We start from the raw sequence: 20,269 nt of genomic DNA, 5'->3' as shown, positions 1-20,269 counted from the left end.
CAGACCTGAGGCCTAAGGTCATTTTTCAATGGCTGGGTAATCAGTTAATAATTCTTACAAACCAGTTAAGCCAATTCCAGCACACAAAGATCAGCAGCCCTACTGTCAGAGGTGAAGGCTGCCACTGTAAGGAACAAAAAAAGGCACCTCAAGCTTCAAGTATACTCTTAAGAACTTTCAACAAAGGTGAACATATATTAACTAGAATAGCCAGACCACTACATTGGAGGAAGAGTTCCTTCCATGGGGCATTTCATCCCATAAAAATGCTAAGAGATTTGGGATAATTGTGGGGCGGATGATGGGAGAGATGTTAAAAAGTTATTTCGAGCACCGGCCCTTGGCCTGCCACTAGGAGATACTTCAGTTCATTGGCCAAGATTTTCCGCTGCTGGTGTGCCCCATTGTTAAGTGAGAAATTCCTGTTTGTATTCCCCAGTTGCCCTTTATCAGACTTTAAGTATCTTATTGGCTACCCACCACTTGCAGATGGGTAAACATCAACTCCTGCCCCAATCCCTAGCCATTCACTTCTACAATGATCCCAAGGCAGAATGTGTCAGCAAACCAACATCCCAGTCTCAGTGTGGCCAAGTCCTCCCATTCCTGGTCCTGCTTTATTATATTCATCCAAAATTCTGTCAATGCAGTTCAATATGGCAAAGTATGAGAAAGTCCAATTTGGATCTGCAAAAGATCAATCAAAATATTTGAAGTCATACGAATCTGAAGTTTGAACTATGCATAATTCTAACAGTTAGATAACTTTGCAAAGGTCACACTTCCAGTGCAGGTGCGAAATCTTTTTATATTAATTTTAAACTGTGTTCCTATCAGAAAATTGAGGCCTGTTTGTGCATTTATGAGAGGCCAGAGAACATTGTCTATATTCTGATATAGTTTATCAAGAATCGTGTTGACCATTTCTAACTCAATTTCTTTCATCAATATCTTTATACCTGTAACCTGGAGCTTGTGATTTTTTTGCCACTGCTAAACCATGAAGGGTTAACAAGATTTCAGTATTATTTTGACATTTGCTTTCTTTAAAGCAGAAGCATGAATACTGCTTTAGAATGTTTTGCTCCATTAAACCACAACAAATGCATGTTGTTGTTGTCAATCAAGGTGGAGTCAGGATATCCACGTTGCAAGACGTTTTTGTAGTAGCTTCCTGGCACCCTCTTGCAAAAGCCATGACACACTCTCATAAATGTTATGGCAAATTTAAACTGGGTGCATATCTCTAGAATGTAGGCTATCATCCCGACCTGATCTTAATATATTATTAATCATATTTAATAAGGATATTGTTTGAAATTGAAAGGATTAAGGCTACACTGTGGAGAAGTATCTTACAACTTGGACTGAGGCATAAACCTGCTCCAATCAATTGCACTTCACAACATGCTTTGTCTTTCTCTCCAACAGGAAGAGTACGTGCAGGAGGGGATTAAATGGACACCCATTCAATATTTCAATAACAAAATTGTCTGTGATCTGATAGAAAACAAACTTGTAAGTGATTTTCCCATTGATTTAAATAAGGAACTTATCAAAATGTCTGCCGTTCATTGGGTCTATCACAATTTGACACATTTTCAGAACTGCAGGATTGAATATCTACCTCATAACTCATAAGCAAACATTTACTGTCAATTAGAGACAGTAAGAACTGCTGATGCTGGAGTCAGAGATAGCACAGTGTGGAGCTGGAGGAACACAGCAGGCCAGGCAGCATCAGAGGAGCAGGGAAGCTGACGTTTTGGCTCAGGACCTGTGAAGAAGAGTCCCGACCCAAAACGTCAGCTTTCCTGCTCCTCTAATGCTGCCTGGCCTGCTGTGTTCCTCCAACTCCACACTGTGTTACTTACTGTCAATTATGTGTCTTAAAAATTTGGTCAGGAATATCACTGTTCTCTGCAAAATTGGACTTGATTGTTTAAATAGAAATTTTATTCATTTTATTTGAAAACTCTTAAAATAATCCCACTGAATTATAATGCATTTCATAAATCTGATGTATTATGAATAATTTCACATTTCATACGTGCTTATCAATAAAAGATGGACAATTGATATATAGGTTTAATGGAGAAGAGTAAATTGCTGGTAAAGGAATTGGGGTCAAATTTTGTTTTGGGCATCATTTAAAATGGGCATTAATCGGATACTTGTCCCCAAATTTCGTTTCTATTGAAATTAAGTCCAGATCACTTAGACTTCACTGTTTTTCAGAAATTTTAAGTATGAATTTTAAGGGTTGGCTTAGATTTTTTTCAAAAAGCAAATGTTCTTTGTGAGCTGGAGAGAAGGTATTCTTGAAGTGCTCTATTTGCAGCCACCTTCCAAAGACAACAGAGTGATAGCAGTAATGGATGTACTTGATTCTGCCACAATCAATGATATCACATCTTGTGAAGTTCAGGAGCCATTGTTTCTGAATTAGGCTTGCAGTGCTGTTTGATATTGGGCTTTCTATAGGCAACGTGCTGTACTTGTCACCTTACACTTCTCTATAAGCTGCTCAAAAGGGCAAGATTAACCTTGTTGCAACAAAAGATTTCTCAGTATACATTTTCAAAACCAAAAGGACACAATTAAGGGATTACAGGGCTATTATCCAATCTTGGGATTGAAGTGGCATGTGGGTTAAGGTATCTACTTTTGTATTATGTAATTTACTTTGGACTGTATCACTGTTCTATAATGTATCCATATTGGTAAAGCTGATACAACCAGCTTTAACAATATGGATAAGTGATAGAACAGCCCCCCGTCCCCCACCTCCTGAACTTCACAAGATGTGATATCATTGATTGTGGCAGAATCAAGTACATCCATTACTGCTATCACTCTGTTGTCTTTGGAAGGTGGCTGCAAATAGAGCACTTCAAGAATACCTTCTCTCCAGCTCACAAAGAACATTTGCTTTTTGAAAAAAATCTAAGCCAACCCTTAAAATTCATACTTAAAATTTCTGAAAAACAGTGAAGTCTAAGTGATCTGGACTTAATTATCTCTGCTTGTTTACCATATCCCTGTTTGAAATCTTCCTGACAATGTACAACACCATGCCATGGGCTTCACAAAGAGTTTATCAGACAGTCACTGAATTTAAATCCATCGTTTCACTGTCGGAGTCTGCTTTTTTTTAAAATCACATATTTTGGAATTAAAGGTTTAAAGAAACCTATAAATACTTTGGGGTTCTGGTACTTTGGGGTTATTTTAGATAATGTTTCCCAAGCAAGCTATCCTTTGCAGTACTCAATGTGCACAATATAATAAAGTGAGCCTGTTCCTGTGTATTATATGTTTTCAGAATCCACCTGGAATTATGAGTGTCCTGGATGATGTCTGTGCCACTATGCATGCCACAGGAGAAGGAGCAGATTCAACTCTGCTACAAAAGCTCCAGGCTGCCGTAGGAGGTCATGAACATTTTAATAGCTGGAATCAAGGATTTATAATACATCACTATGCTGGAAAGGTACTGTACCATCCTGCACACATCCTGCTACAAAACAACTGTCATTGCTGTATAGACTTTCCAGCAACATCCATGTCTGAGGATTCAGTTGGATCTTCAGTTATAGTAACAGCTTCCTCCCTGCTGTTATCAGATTTATGAACAGACCTCTCATATATTACAGTTAATTTTTCCCTGCACACTCTCTGTAGCTGTAACACTATATTCTGCATTCTGTTCTTTTACCCTGGTTTAGTAATGTAAGGTATGATTTGTCTGGTTGGCACACAAAACAATACTTTTCACTGTATCTCAGTACGTGATGATAATAAATCAAATCATATCAACCATTTGCAAGTTCCTTTACCAGCATTTGTCATCATAACAGCAGCAGATAGCAACCTCTTGGCTTGTAGTTTTTCCTTCAAAAGTAGACAACTTCACATTTGCCGATATTAAAATCCATTTTATGCAAAACATGTTTTTTAATCTGTAAATACTACTCGAAACTTTTGCTTCCATCTTACATTGGCACTATGTCATCGTCAAATTTGAAGACATGTACCTGTAACCTGCCATCTCGATCTTGGTAAACAATGAATGATGGAGCAATCAACCACAAGTTACATGAAGCCAATTAGAGAATCTGCCCTTTATCTGTACTCTCTGTCTCATGTTGATCAGTCAATCTCCTACTAGGTCAATAACTTGTCCTCGAACTTCAACTTTAACTAACAGCCTCTTGTCAGGGACTCCATTGAATTTCTTCTTGAAGTCCATTCAAATTACATCAAAAGACATTCCTCTATCTACTACATCAGTCGGGGTTTTCAATAACTTCAGTCAGGGTCATCAAGCATTACTGATCCTTTAAAAATCCACAGTGGCACTTTCTGATCAGCTGAAAATTTCCACTTCCTCCTTAGTTATTGACTCTGGTAATTTTCTGACAACAGACAGACGTTAGGCAAACTCGTTTGTAAGTCCATAGTTTCTCTCTAAAATTTCTTAAAGAGCAGAGAGACTTGTACAATTTTCAAATTTAATAAAACAGTTGCTGAAGGGAGAGAACTTTGGAAGATAATAGGTAAGGCATCTGCAAGGTCGCAAGTGGGGATGTTTGTTAATGATTGTACAATGTTCAGCACCATTCATCACTCATCAGATAGTGAAGCAAGCCATGTCCAAATGCAACAAGAACTAGACAATACCCAGGCTTGGGCTGACAACTGCCAAGTACCATTCACACCATACAAATGCCATGCAATGACCATCTCCCACAAGATAGATTACAATCATCACCCCTTCAATGGCACTATCATCACTGACTCCACCTCGGTCAAATCCTGGAGTTCCATTGACCAGAAACTAAACTGGACTTGTCATATAAATGCTGTGGCTGTAAGAGCACATCTAAGGCTAGGAAGACTGAAAGAAGTAACTTACCTCCTGACTCCCTGAAACCCTGTATACTGTCCACCATCTACAAGGCACAAGTCAGTGATGGAATACTCCCCATTTGCCTGGATGGGTGCAGCTCCAACAACACTCAAGAAACTTGACACGATTCAGAACAAAGCAGTTCACTTGATTAGCAGCACATCCACAAACATTCGCTGCATCCACTATCAATGCTCAGTAGCAGCCAAGTGTACTATCTACAAGATCCATGGCAGAAATTCACTAAGACTCCTCAGATAGCACCTTCCAAACCTACAGTCACTATCATCAAGAAGGACAAGGGCAGTGCATGGGAACACCACAACCTGCAAGTTCCCATCCATGTTGCTGGGAGTTTGACAGTCTTCAGTGCTGATTCAGTATTTGTTTGCTTAGGATGCCCGGCATGCCAGCCTCAATGGCCCACAGTCAATGCAGTGAGGGCACCTACTTTATGGTTTTGGAGCTTCCAACCACCTGACTGCAAATTGCACATCCACCTGTCATCCTGCCTCCACATTAAAAATAGAAGTGTAAGATTCCAAGGGCTGTTAAGTGTGTTTGGAAAATTACATTTAAGCTTCCCACCAGTTTTCCTTTGTTATCTGACAGGGAGGTTGGGATTTGTTTTTATTCATTCATGGGATGAGGGCATTACTGGCCAGGCCAGCATTTATTGCCCATTCCTAATTGCCAGAGGGCAGGGCAGTTAAGAGTCAACCACAATGCTGTGGGCCTGGAGTCACATGTAGGCCTGACCAGGTAAGGATGGCAGTTTCCTTCCCTAAAGGATATTAGTGAACCAGCTGGGTTTTTTTCCCCCAACAATTGACCCATCGTCCTCATTATTCCAGGTTTTGTTTTCATTGAATTCAAATTCCACCATCTGCTGTGGCAGGATTTGAACCCAGGTTCCCAGAACATTATCTCTGGATTAACAGTCCAGCGATAATACCACTAAGCCATGGCCGTGACTCTGAAAATGTCAGGATCTGAGTATGAAATGTATTTGATAGTGTCAGTTTTTCCGAAATTGGCAAAGCCACAAAGTAAAGATACAAAGGGAACACCCTTTTAAAAAACATTAAGCCTTATGAAGCCTAAAGATTTAATGTAAGAAACAAGAAATACTATGACAAAGAGAAACCTATCGTTTCATTCAGCATATCTATATTTGAGTTTTATTTGAAATATTCCACTGCAGGTATCGTATGATGTGAATGGATTTTGTGAACGCAACAGAGATGTTCTCTTCACCGATTTGATAGAGCTAATGCAAACCAGTGAATAGTAGGTCCTCGAATTTTTATCTCATATTATAACAAATATGGTCATCATTTCAATCAACTTGAAAACTGTAGCATTTGGGTTTCTGTCGTATATACCAAGAACTTTATAACAGTGTTCTAAGATTGAGGCAGATAAAAGTCTGGCAATATAAAATCGTAGTCACTGCTCTGCCCACAATAGATGAGAAAACACTGCTGACAATACAGTTAGACTAACACTTCCCACATTAGCATGTATTTAAGATTCGATGGTTTTTAAGACGTGTTAGGAATTCTGAATTTAAATACATTAGCACCTGATATGTGGGACTGATTAGTTCATTTGGCCAGTGGTTAGGTCAAACTAATGTAATCATGATGTTGAGATGCCGGTTGTTGGCCTGGGGTGGGCAAAGTCAGAAGTCACACAACACCAGTTTATAGTCCGAGATGGTAAGAACTGCCGATGCTAGAATCAGAGATAACACAGTGTGGAGCTGGAGGAACACAGCAGGCCAGGATATAGTCCAACAGGTTCATTTCAAATCACAAGCTTTCGGGGTGCTGCTCATTCATCAGGTAAAGTCTAACTTCACCCAATAAAGGAGCAGTGCTTCAAAAGCTTGTGATCTCAAATAAATCTATTGGACTATAACCTGGTGTATGTGACTTCTGAAATCAGTGTAAAGATACAGGTTTCAATCATTGTTTCAATGTATGCAACCTTAACCAGGTTTCAGACCCTGCATCCTCACCCTACCCTGTAACAAAAACATCATAGGTTAGCAAATAATCACCAAGAATCTGTTGCTTTAGGCAAAGAATTGACAAAGGATAGTTGATGTTCCACAATAAAGTTAAGCATTCATTCATTTATCTCACTAACGTACATAGCCATGTGGCCAAAATATTTTTCGAAGTTTTGTTTGTATGATATTTCTAGAGAAATGATTCACATAATTTAAAACAACATGTTCATGACATTTTGAGGAATATAAACCTTTAGGAAAAATTTGCATTATCAGTACATAATCCAAGCAATTCTTCTTATCACATTCTTAAAACGAGTTCAAATTGTGAACTTGTTGTACTTTATTTGACTGAAGATATTTTACTCTGATTGAAAAATGTTTGTGCACAGAGACAACAGAAATGCTGGAATATCCAGTTTATCATGTGCATTATCCCAGAAAATCAGCGTCCAATAATGAATTCTGAAGCTTTTGCTTCCATAATAATTTTGCCTAAGATCCTGCAATTCCCCTATGTGTGTGTTCTTGTTGTTTCAAAACAAGTCAGTTTTTATCTAGTGAGCAACTGTAGCTATCAATGCAGACTCTAGACCAGGACGGTACAATCAATCCACTGGAGCACTAATGTGATTTTACGGCTTTCAACCCATCATTTCGCCAAAGCATAAATTCACTTTATGGCTTTGTACTAAACCCAAGAGCATTTTTTGGTCTGAGTCATCTCAACTGCAATTCATTTCTGCAGCAAAATGATTTCAAAGTACCTATTGAAAATGTGTGTGGTCAAAATAAGATCAATAGAATTTTAACGATACAAAACGTTAGTCCACATCTTTTGGGTTTATTTCAATCCTACCACTGTCTCCTTCCTTTAAAAATGTCTTTCCTAAGAAACATATCAGTGAAAAACATTTGATTTCACATGGTCAAAAACTTCACAAGTTTTTATTCAGACACACATGAAGAACGGTACTCGGTGAAGGTACCAGAATGCTGCTGGTACATATTGAACCAAAACCCAGCACGAATCAGAAAAGTAAGGCCAGAAAGAAAATTTTGACAGGATTCTGTCAATGTGTGAGAAGAGGGATTGTTGGGACTACAACTCTCTAGGGATTACAGATAACACGAATAATTCAATTTTGAGCAATTAATCTCTACTGTAGCTCAAACACATTTAGTTGAGAAAATTCTAAAACAATTTCAAATGGTGCTGGAAAGAATTTCATTGGTTTGTCAATGGAAATTTTTTTGTTTCATAGGCTCAATAGTTTTCCCTATTGTGCAATATGTTAGTTTTCATCTTTATCCATAAGTAATGTTGCAACAGAATGGAACAAAATCCTTGGGGGCGAAAGAGAAGTGAAGAGAAATGCAACTGTAATGAGACAGTCTGCAGAGACAGGAAATGTAAAAAAAAATGTTCACAGAGCACCTTTTGCAACCCCAGAACATACCAAGCACTTTATAACCAATTAAGTACTTTGCAAATGTAGGAAACATGACGGTCAGTCTGCATACAGCAAATTCTCACAAAAAGCAATGTGATAAGGCCCAGATAATCTGTTTCAGTCACACTTAGTTGAGAAATAAATGTTGGCCAGGACACAACAATTTGCATTTATAAAGTCACGGCTCCCATTTTGTTGGGTGATACCATTTGATGATCAGTCTGCTATTGCCATCTACAACACCTCTAAGACCCATCTTTTGATTCCTTCCTTTGTATTACCACACACTTTGCCTTGTGCTGTCATCCCCTTTTTTAAAATCGCTTTTGTTTTCCACCAAGTCAGAGACATTTTGTTTTCCCCCCACCCACCCCTTTCCCGAGCTGCGCACTTAGTTCAAAATATTTAAATTACTTGACAAAAGCTTGTAAGATAAAAATGTTGGCCTTCATTTTATCTTTGTAACATCTCAACGTCTTTGTAATTGTAGCACAATGAGTCGCTGTATTTGGAGTAGAAAGAAAGAAAACTGGAAGACAGAATAAGTTAATTTTCTGCCAATGCAGGGTTTCATATGCTGACTACATCTGTTACTCTTGTGTGAAAAGAAAATTGGATAGTTTCAATAACTGCACAAACTGGGTTTAACTTAACTCGTGGTAAAATGGGGGAATATTTCTTTACTGATCTGATCTTTTTCCAGCCCCTTCATTCAAATGCTGTTTCCAGAAAATCTACAAAATGAGAAGAAAGGCAGGCCAACCACTGCAAGCATGAAGATTAAGGTGCAGTCAAAATTCTCCATTTGCAAATGTTAAGAGTCAATGATGTTTTATATACATGTGGACTTAGTAGAGAGTTTACCAAGGCTGAAAATCACTATTGACATTGAGGGAGATTAAACCACTCTCTTGGACACTGTAATAACATTATTTCCTGATGCTTCTGATAGCATTATATCTAATATTCATGATCCTTTATTCTGAAGAAAGGTCCCAAACCGAAACATCAACTTTCCTGCTCCTCTGATGCTGCCAGACCTGCTGTGTTCCTCCAGCTCTGTGTTGTCTCTTCTTTATGCCTTGAGTCAGTTTTCTATATTAGTAACTTATCTGAGAAGTATTTTATCTGTTTTGAAGTGCTACCGGAAGTCCTACAGACATGAAGAAATGTATGAGGGTGTTGGTATTTTAAATTCCCTTTGTCAGGTTTAGAAGCAATGGACTACAATTCCCAGCATGCCAGGAGTTCAAGGGAAACATTGGGCACAGGAGAGAAACATGTCACACTTCCTCTGTTTTCAGGGTCCTTTTAACAGCTGCTAAAAGACACCACCAGAGGCAGCAATGAGCAGTATGATGTCCAGTGCAAGAACCTGACCAGAGCACCTGCAGATATGACCTGAAAAATTGGTCAGGTGACCAGGCACCAAGCAAGTACCCCTGGTCCATTAGATTGATCCAGGCAAAAGAACACTAGTAAGCTGCAGGAGAAGTGGAAGCACTAGGCTGTAGGCCATATATTGGCTCAATGTGATGGAGGAGCAGTTTCAACTTGGTGAAGTGAAGTGGGTGACAAGTTTGTAAGCTGGGAATTGGAGCACAGAAAAGCAAGTAAGCAGTGGTTATCCAGTCAGTGCCACTGGAGTGTAGGGATGTGAATCACGGCTTAGAGTATTCCCTGCGCAACACAGTGGGATGCAGAGTTAGAAGGATATCAGCACAACTGGCAAAAAAAAACCCAAAAGGAATGGATCTGGAAGCAAATCTGAGGGAGATGTGCAACAGTGCACATTCTGGCGAGGATTGTACTTGTGGAACTCAGGTGGAGGAAAGCTGCTATTGGCTGGGGACAAACTAACTCCTAGAAGTAATGGAGCCGAAATTCCTCATGAAGAAGACAGAGTTTGTGGAGAATTTGGCACCCATTGTGATCCACAAAATCTGATTGGACCAACACTAACAGACCAAAATGACATTCTGTCTATCACACAAATGCCAGATGTGGTAGATGAATTTCAGTGCTGCTGTAATGCTACATACATAAGCCATATGTTCCAAACACTAACAGATTGTATAAAACAGTATAATATTTTTGTTGTTTGCAACAGGCAGGATACTGACCGTACCCAACCAGGTTGCTCTTGCAAAGCTCACAACACATTGCCCAACATTAGATTCTACAACTGGACAACATTAGCTAGATAATCCTGAGTGTGCAACAAATTCTGCAACGAGCTCGCACTGTGTTGCATTTGCGTGTCCTGGAAGCACCATCTATTGATACACAAGGTCAGATACATAAACCATATGTTCTTGGCAGACAGAAAGAACACTTCTATGTATTGCCCTTGTCACAAGTCAACAAAATAAGGAACAGCCATTCACTAGGTCATTTCTCAGGATAATGTTCTCACCAGTCAGAATCAATCTGCCTGATTAAAAATTTAAACAAAGCCTGGTTAACTGTCATTTATCATTAATTGGTGCATTGGCAACAAATCAGCACTTTCTTTTCATGCAGTGTGAAAGTGGTTTTCCCCTTGAATTGATATTTCTGTAAATTATTTCTCATATAAATAAAACAAAAAGCTCAACAGAATGCTTTATATTCAGCAATGCTACCGTTTAACTCATTAACTTTGGATTACAGGATAGTATTTGCTGCTTGCTTTGTTGACTCTTGTACAGTTCTTTTTAAATTGTGGAATCTTGTGGCTTTGTTCCCTTAACAAATACGTAGGATTTCAAATTTCATCGACTTTAAATAAAAGATTACCAGGCCCTACTCAGGCTGTAACAATTGCAATATAAATGCAAGTTCATTGTTTCCCTATCTTATTAAGCCACCTAATGGTATAGATATTCCAACCCTCTGTAGCATTTCTTTGCTCTTTACAACATAACTCAGGATATTTTTCTACAGTATAGTTATTGCACTATTTATTTCTGTAATGCTAGACATTTTATTTCTCTATTGTCTAAGGTCTTGTAACTAAAAAAGCTGTGCCTAGGCACTTTTGTACCTCAGTCAGCACTGTAATTGGCAACATATAAACTTTTGACCATACTCATTGAGAATATGTGACTATAAAGGCTATTCTATTCTGAACATTATTCAGATCATTAGTGCCAGTGGAGATAATAGTAGAATAGCTGAACACCCTCATAGAGGTGCATGCTGCACTATCAGCCACTTCAGGCATAGTCCGTGTGAAATAATGTGTTGATAAAGTCACTTATGTAGGTATCCTCTGCATTCAGTGGAATCAGCTTAAATGATGCTTACGTGATGTCTTTAAGCCTTACCCATTGATCTGACTCTCAACTCCACAACTTGGGATCACAGGACCATTGATTAAATTTTTTTCCGTCTCACCAAAGGTCAAGCATTCAGCTGCAAGAGAAACCAAGCACAAACATTATACAAAGTGCAACACAACATTCAGACTTTTCTGAAACCAGAACAGCAGAATAGGTGACTTGGATGCAGAAGGAGATGAATTGGATCACAAGAGATCCATGGTAACAGGATGAGGATGTGTTCAGAATTGATGAAGGGCTTCAGGCCCTTCAATGTTTTGAACAACTGTGGGTGCCACAGGCTTGTGACAACCAGCATCATATGGCCAGAAAAGGTATCGTCCATCAGGGTCAAGAGGATCTTATATGGAATCCCTACAGTGTGGAAACAGGCCCTTCGGCCCAACAAGTCAACACCGACCCTTGCAGCATCCCACCCAGACCCATCCTCCTATAACCCACACACCCCTGAACACTATGGGCAATTTAGCATGGCCAATCCACCTAGCCTGCACATCTTTGGACTGTGGGAGGAAACCAGAGCACCCGGAGGAAACCCACACAGACACGGGGAGAATGTGCAAACTCCACACAGACAGTCACCCGAGGCTAGAATCGAACCTGGCGCTGTGAGGCTGCAGTGCTAACCACTGAGCCACTGTGCCGCCGTGCAATCAAGTTGTCTCTTATTCTTTTAAAATACAGATGATAAAGTCTAATCTTTCCTCAGAAAGTAATCTGCCCATTCAAGGTATTGGTCTAGTGAATCTTATCTGAACTGCTTTCAATGTATTTACATCCTTCCTCAAATAAAAAGACCAATACAATGCACGGTGCTCCAGATATGGCTTCATCAATGGCCTGCATAACTGAAGAATAACCTCCCTATTTTAGTGTTCAATTCTCCCTGCAATAAATAATTATATTCTATTAGCTGTCCTAATTATTTACCGTACCTATATATTAACCCTTTATGATTCATGCAGTAGGTCACCTCGATCGCTCTGCATCTCAGAGCTTTGCAGGCTCTCACTACTTGGATAACATGTTTGTTTGTTCAGTCTTCTTGCCAAAATGGATAATTTCACATTTCCCCACATTACACTCCAATTGCTGATCTTTGCCCACTCATTTCACCTATCTATATTCTTTGTAACTTCTTACATCCTCTTCACAACTTATTTTCTTAAGTAACTGCAGGCCTGTGATCAGTGGTGTGCCTCAGGTGCTGGGTCCATTGCTTTTCATCATATACATAAATAATTTGGATGTGAATATAAGAGACTAGCAAGTTTGCAGATGACACCGAAATAGGTAGTGTAGTGCACAGTGAAGAAGATTATCACAGAGTACAACAGGACATTGATCAGATGAGCCAAAGGGCTGAGGAGTGGCAAATGGAGTTTAATTTAGATAAATATGACACAAAAATGCAAACAGAGCAGAAGTTATACAGTTAATGGTAGGGCACTGGGGAGTGTTGTTGAACAAAGACACTTAAAGGTGCAATTGCATAGTTCCTTGAAAGCGTAGTCACAGGTAGACAAGGCAGTGAAGAAGGCATTTGGAACACTGGCCTTCATTGGTCAGAACATTGAGTATAGGAGTTGGAGGGTCATGTTGCAGCTGTACAGGATATTAGTGAGGCTACCTTTGGAGTACAAATCTGGTGTCCCTTCTATAGGAAGGATGTTGTTAAACTTCAGATGGCGCAGAAAAGGTTTACACGGATGCTGTTGGGACTGGAGGACTTGAGTTATAGGGAGAGACTAGATAAATTGGGGCTTTTGTCCCTGAAGCATTGGAGGCTGAGGGGTGACCTTATAGAGGTTTATTAAATCGTGAGGGACATTGATAGGTTGAATAGCCATGGTCTTTCCTCAGGATAGGGGAGTCCAAAACTAGAAGGCATAGGTTTAAGGTGAGAGGGGAAGGATTTAAAAAGGACCTGAGATGTAACTTTTTCACGCAGTGGATTATGCATATATGGAACAAGCTGCCAGAAGAAGTGGTGGAGGCAGGTACAATTACAACATTTAAAAGATATCTGGATGGGTATATGAAAAGGAAGGGTTTGGAGAGATGTGGACCAAGTGCCGGTAAATGGGTCCAGGTCAGATTGGGATGTCTATGGATTAATTGGACCAAAGTGCCTGTTTCTATGCTATATGAATTTCTGACTCTCTGACTTGTGTCAACAGCAAATTTAGTAACCATACCTTCAGTCGTTTATATAAATTGGAAACAGTTGAGGCCCAGCATTGATCCCTATGGCACACTATACGTTGCATTTTGCCAACCTGAAAATTACCCATTTATGTCAACTCTTTGTTTCCTGATAGTTATCCCCGTGAGTTTTTATTTTCCACAATAATGATGCGGTGCTTCCTCAATGCCTTCTAGAAATCCAAATATATTACATCAACTGGATGTACCTTTTATCCTCAGCACATTGCTTCCTCAAAAAAGTACAATAAGTTGATTAAACATGATTCAATTTCACAAAACCATGTTGGTTCAGCCTGATTACCTTGGGCTTCTCTAAATGTCCTGCTTTAATGCCTTCAATAAGGCTTCAAACATCTTCTCAATGACAGACAGGTCTGTACTTTGATGCTTCATGTCTCCCTCCCTTTTTCAATAAAGGGGTTGCATTCACAATTTCCCATTCTAATGGAACCTTTCCAAATCTAGGGAATTTTGTAAAATTATAACCAATCCATCAACTAGCTCATTAGTCACTTCTTTTCAGACCTAAGGATGGACTCCATTAGGACCCAGGACTCATCAGCCCACAGCTCCAACAATTTGTTCAGTGACACTTTTCTAGTGATTGTAATTTTCTTGAGTTACTTCCTCTCTTCCATTTCCTGATTACTTGCTACTTGCAGCCTCTATATCAGATACCCATGCAAAATACCTGCTCAGTTCATCAGCCATTTCCTTATTTTCCATTATTAATTCCATAGAATATCTTTCTAGAGAATTAATGCTCACTTTGTTAATTTTTTGGTTTATTTTTATGGCTAGTTTTCTTTCATATGTTTTTTCCCCTCTTTGTTAAGCTTTTAATCAATCTTTGTTTATTTTTAAATATATTCTGTTCATCTTCTGACTTGAGCTTTGTGCAATTACATATTTTTATCTTACATTTGATATGTTTTTAACTTTATTTCATTAACCACAGGTGGCAGGCCCTCTGCTTTGTGTTTTCTTTCTCATTAAAATGTATCTAATCTGTGTATTCTGAAATATCCCCATAAATCACACTACTGCATCGCTACTGACATTTTTTTTTCCAAATCAACCTATTCAGAGATATTGTTACACACCTGTGGAGCAGGTGGGATTTGAACGTGGGCCTCTTGCTCTAGGGGTAGGGACATCACCATTGCGCTACAAGGGGGTCCTTGGAGATACTGCAATACCAGGTCAATGCATAGAGTGGATAGAGCAAGTCCCTAGTCCATCTCCCTGCTCCAAAAATCAATTGAATACGTGGTCCCCAGAATCTAAACGTGATCTGAGCCAAAAGGCTTACATTAGTCTAATTTACCTAGCCGTGCTTTCATGCCCTCATATTTGCCCTTCTTTAAGTTTAGAATATTCATCTTAGATTGGTGAGCACTGAATAAATGTCATACAACTGCAGTGATAAATAAGCAGCCTCATTAATTATCATTTCTTATTGCCTTAATGTTAGTGACATGTTTCAGGAAGCTTAGGAAACCGAAGCATGCAGCATTATGTTTGAATGCCAGTTACAATGTTACTGCAATCTAATGATTAAATATCTAAATTGTCAACCTGCCTTTCTGGAGATGTTACAGCCTCTGAAGCCAGCCAAAAATGCCCAACATAAACCCAGGAATCAGTGTGTTGGAGCTGGTTTCAAAGTGCATTGACACATTTGCTGACTGTAAGCTCCCACTCCCCACCCCAGTCTTACTAGTCTTACACATACCTCAGTGTTGAACTTTCCCTCATTAATTCTGTGAACCAAGTTGATTTTTGCGCCTTTTATGTACTGATTAAGTAACGAAATTTTTCTCACATATCTGATCCAAAGGAAAGATGCACCTGAGTAAACTTGAACGATAATGACGTGCTAACTAAAGTTACATATAATTTAATCAAACATGTACACTTCACCTGCTCCTGGAGCGGTATACTGGTTTTGTGATTCTGGTTCGCCCCTCAGCATCTGCAAAGATTGATCTGTCATGTAAGCACCTATATGAAGCTGCCTGGTTTGTCTCATGACTGGCTCAGTATGGGGAATATCAAAATGTAGAAAAGAATCCCATTTATTTTATCATTTAAAAGAAATTTGCTTTTCTTTCACATGGAATCCAAAATTTAATTCATCATGGGCATTCTTCAAATTTATTAACATGTGTTTGTATCATTCCTGTGATTTAGAAACAAGCAAACGACCTGGTAAGCAAGTTAATGAAGTGTACTCCACATTACATTCGCTGCATAAAACCAAATGAGACTAAGAGACCCAGAGATTGGGAGGAGAGCAGGTAAGTTTTCCTTGGTCTTCTATGACCTGTTATTAAGAACAACTTTATTGTCTTGAAATCATTTTAGAATGCTTTCCCTTTAATACAAAGCTTTGAAGTATTTAAGACACCTTCATTCCTAAAACTCATCCGGAACAGAAATGGGAATTTGCAGGGAATCCTGACATTTTGCTGCAAAAATGATGAATCAATTCAGTCCAAGCTACTGGGTTGACTCCCTATATCCTGTGAAAAAGTTAAACAAGTTTACCCAGTTGTAAAATCAGGGCAAGAAGGGGAACGTCCCATATCTTGGGAATAAATGTTCAAAACTCACACAGCAGCAGGCTAATTAAATAAACGTTTGTCGTGACTTGGAGACGAGGGGTGAATCGCCTTTCTCTCTTTTAACCTCCTTGTTCAACCATAACAAAGAGTTTTTTTTTAAACCATGAAGTTGTATCAAATTTTGTACCAATTTAGTTTAAAGAACCTCCAGTACATGAACAAACACAGCCCTCTTGTAAGAAAAGGCAACAAACTGAAATTCTTATCCTCATATCCTTCTGGTTTGCTCTCTGAAACATGATGAAACTGACAGACTAAAGGAAAAATGCAGGATGTTCTGAAGACAATTGAAAGAGAGTTTCAATTTTGAAAAGTTTCCTACTATATTTAGGGTAAACATTTCGTATTTAGTGGCATTATTTCCACACTTGTTTCAACACGTGGTACAGAAAATGACATCTTGGGGGCTCTAATAGAAAATAAGATTGCACCATGATCAATAACCTCTGGCCCAGGATCTACAGGAAGTTCCTGCACAGTAATTTAGTCTGTAGACTTGCTTGATAATTCAGTCTTAGCACCAGTCATTTCAATGACAAGAACCTCAAATGAGAAGAACAGCTAATGTGGACATTTGTTCACACAGTTGCTGCATGCCTTGATTGTGCTGTGTGACAACTGACAGCTGGGCCCTTAGTTCAACAGTCTCTTTCAAGCAATTAGATTTCTCCAATTTTTGCTTAATTTTAATACATTCAAGCTCTATTTGCTGCTCAGCTTTAAGCTTTACTATGATATGTCTCAGTTTCAGAAACTTTGTCATTTAATCTTATACTGAAATAAACCTCCATGTTTCCATAGCTAGCTGATGAAAATCACTTGCAGATTTCAGCTAAGATTAACAATCTCTGAATGCTCCATGTTGGTTTGATCCAGTTTTCCCTGGATAACTTTTCATTTGGCTGCTTGCAATGATGTCATTGGTGGGCTGACTGGAATGAAAGATATACCCATTTTTTTTGTCACCTTTCCCAACAAAGGGATGTGAATCTTCAAAAAAGACGACAAAGCCTTCATCATCATTGGAACAACATGAGTGGCAAGATCCATGACCTCTTCATCCAGCAGAGCATCTGCTTCTGCTGCAATATGGCTGTCTTCCACTCTTTCCTGAAACAGTAAATTAAGATTTAGAGCTTTATTTTGCAGTTGGTTACCGTCATCCTTGGTGCGTCCTGAGCCTGCTTCTTCGTATTTGTCTACCAAAGAGAAATGAAAAATCTGCAGTATCTTCCTGTAATCCAAGAGATGGTGTTTCTTTAGTAAAGGCTGGCTCCCTGTGTATTGAGTCAACATCAATTTCTGCTGCAACTGTGGAATGATAAAGAAATTAAAAACTATCCAAGCATCTCTGTTTAATAAACAAAAACACTGATTGGGAACAATTCACAGAATATCAATAATCTGTCTCCCATTGCAGTAAAGGATAGCCTATGTCTGGCCTTATGCTTTTATTACAATTCTTCCAAAATCATGACGTTTAACTGAAGCCAGTTGGAAATTGAGAAGTCAACCATGGGGGTGGAATTTGAAAGAATGATACAACTGACCATATATTAGTTTTCTTGATTTTAACTCTGATATTTACCCACCAGAAATCATCCAGTGTGTCTACTACTTCCCCAAGAAAAATGTACTCTGAAGCTTGGTAGCATCTATGTTTTAGACATTTACCGACTATAGCGGTCAGTTTATAAATTTTTAGGCTGCCAGTTGAAATCTCGGTGACAAACTTCCTGAAAATGGCCTTTCCTACAGCATGCATGGCACTCAGCATTTAGTGGCTGGGTAGGCTTGGCGCAGATATGGTGATTTCCTGCCATGAACAAGAAACAATGGCACGAGCAGTACCCTCTGCTCAGTATTGCTGCTTTCTTGCTTGTGCATTGGCAGCCTTCTGATGAACAACTTGTACTGAGTTGTAGTCAGTACATTGGCCTGGTCTTTATCTGGCTTTTTACTGAGGCTTAAAGCAGCGCAGTATCTGCTAAACCATCAGCACCAGTTTATCCAACACATGACCTGACCACGGCCCTTCCTGTAAAGGGAACAGCTGTAGACCATTTAGCCCATTGAGCCTGCTGTGTTATTTACTACAATCACGGCTGATTGAAGACTTTTGTGTGCTTTATTCATCCCATCCCTATAATCCTGTATGTCACCGTAATCAGAAATCTAGATGTTTTGGTAAAAGCAAGGCATATTTCATCATTGAAGTGTTTTCTTTGTGGGTTGTGGCTCCCGAATTCTATTTTTTTGCTGGTGTTTTCCCAACCATTTTTAGAATTGTGGGAGTTTCCATTCTTGTGCAGCTTCCCCACTCTGTAAAGACTTCTGTTGTACTTCAATATTTTACTCACTGAGGCCGACTGATTTTACTTGATGCTTGCCATGTTCCTGGCTGTGGGATTTTCTCACACATTGACAGCATTGTGCAGGGCTTTTCGAGGTAGACCTTGAATCCCTTCACCTGCAGCACTGTTACTGCCACTGGAGCAGTCTTCAGGGTTTTCCCCATTCTTGCTCAGATATTGGGCTGACAATGTACTGCAACTGACCTTCCCTTCATGTGCACTTTTCCACTTGTCTCCAAGGATGATGTGAGAGGTACGTATGCATCACCATGCTATAGCTCCTCATGCACATGTTCAGTAACTATTCTTAAATGAAATGTATAGTTATCCCTTTACTCAATGTGAAGCAGTAATTCATTATCGCAGCAAAACATATTGAGGGTTCAAATCCATGCCTGTCTTGTCCAATAACCAAATTGTGATTAGTCTTCTTAAGATTAAGCTCAACCAGCCTGATTCCTGCAAATGTATACCTGCTAACTGAAGATGGAAACTAAATCAATCTGCTGTGACAGACTCTATAATGTCAAACTGAGGCTGAGAAGGTTCTCCAAGAAGATCAAACTAAAGAAGGACCTGTCACTAGGTGCTCACTTGTTTAACCTGGAAACCAATATCCTTTCAGGAAAATTGTTTTCATATGGTCAAGTTTTGGAAATTTACCAGTGCTCTGCGCTGATATTCTGCACAGTTTATACCAAGTGACCTCCATCTATATCTATTTGGGTGTCCTTGGCCCTCCCCAGTTAGCTAGGTTACCTGGGCTTGGGTAAGTGGGCTGTATACATATGAAGATGTCAACAGATACGCTCTTTATGTGGATTTCTCAGTAAGCTAGTTTGAATCTTTAATGGATTGTCGAGATGTATGACTCCCCCTTTTGACCAAAATAAAATAAATTTTCCTTCTTTTACTGAGGCGGTAGTACAATCTCCATTTATCTTAATCTCCATGTATCTTAATCTTTCAGAGTGAAGCATCAAGTTGAATATCTGGGACTGAAAGAAAATATCCGAGTCCGCCGAGCAGGGTTCGCTTACAGGAGAGCTTTCCCAAAATTCATACAGAGGTACCTTCTCCACTATTAGTGGGTGTTAATGTGAATGAGTCACTCTATAAAATAGAGCTAAAAATGAGTTGTGGTTTTGATGATAAGGGTATAGATGCTGTAGGAAGGAACAGAAAGGGGGCAAGAGAGGAGGGGGAGTGGTGTTTTTGATTAGGGATAACATTACGGCTGTATTATTGAGGGAGGATATTCTTGGGAATAGATCCAGTGAAGTTATTTGAATGGAACTGAGAAATAAGAAAGGGATGACCACCTTTTTGGGATTGTACTATAGATTCCCCGACAATCAGCTGGAAATTGAGAAA

The 20,269-nt window shown here is 39.2% G+C and overlaps 1 protein-coding gene and 1 pseudogene across 1 annotated transcript in view; one reads left to right on the top strand and one right to left on the bottom strand.

The window, feature by feature from the left end:
- myo1f (myosin IF) overlaps nucleotides 1–20,269 on the top strand; it is a 135,755-nt gene that overhangs the window by 87,737 nt on the left and 27,749 nt on the right. The window contains exons 13-18 of the mRNA XM_020511023.2: nucleotides 1,432–1,518; nucleotides 3,326–3,493; nucleotides 6,117–6,202; nucleotides 9,087–9,168; nucleotides 16,108–16,214; nucleotides 19,866–19,964. Of these exons, the coding sequence (XP_020366612.1) occupies nucleotides 1,432–1,518; nucleotides 3,326–3,493; nucleotides 6,117–6,202; nucleotides 9,087–9,168; nucleotides 16,108–16,214; nucleotides 19,866–19,964 (629 nt within the window). The remainder of the gene's footprint in view (nucleotides 1–1,431; nucleotides 1,519–3,325; nucleotides 3,494–6,116; nucleotides 6,203–9,086; nucleotides 9,169–16,107; nucleotides 16,215–19,865; nucleotides 19,965–20,269) is intronic.
- LOC125486529 lies at nucleotides 15,072–15,234 on the bottom strand (annotated as a pseudogene).

Source organism: Rhincodon typus, chromosome 29 (assembly GCF_021869965.1).
Source record: "Rhincodon typus isolate 14 chromosome 29, sRhiTyp1.1, whole genome shotgun sequence".
Classification (NCBI taxonomy): domain Eukaryota; kingdom Metazoa; phylum Chordata; class Chondrichthyes; order Orectolobiformes; family Rhincodontidae; genus Rhincodon; species Rhincodon typus.
Note: the sequence above shows the minus strand (reverse complement) of the source record. Positions and strands in the feature narration are given on the sequence as shown.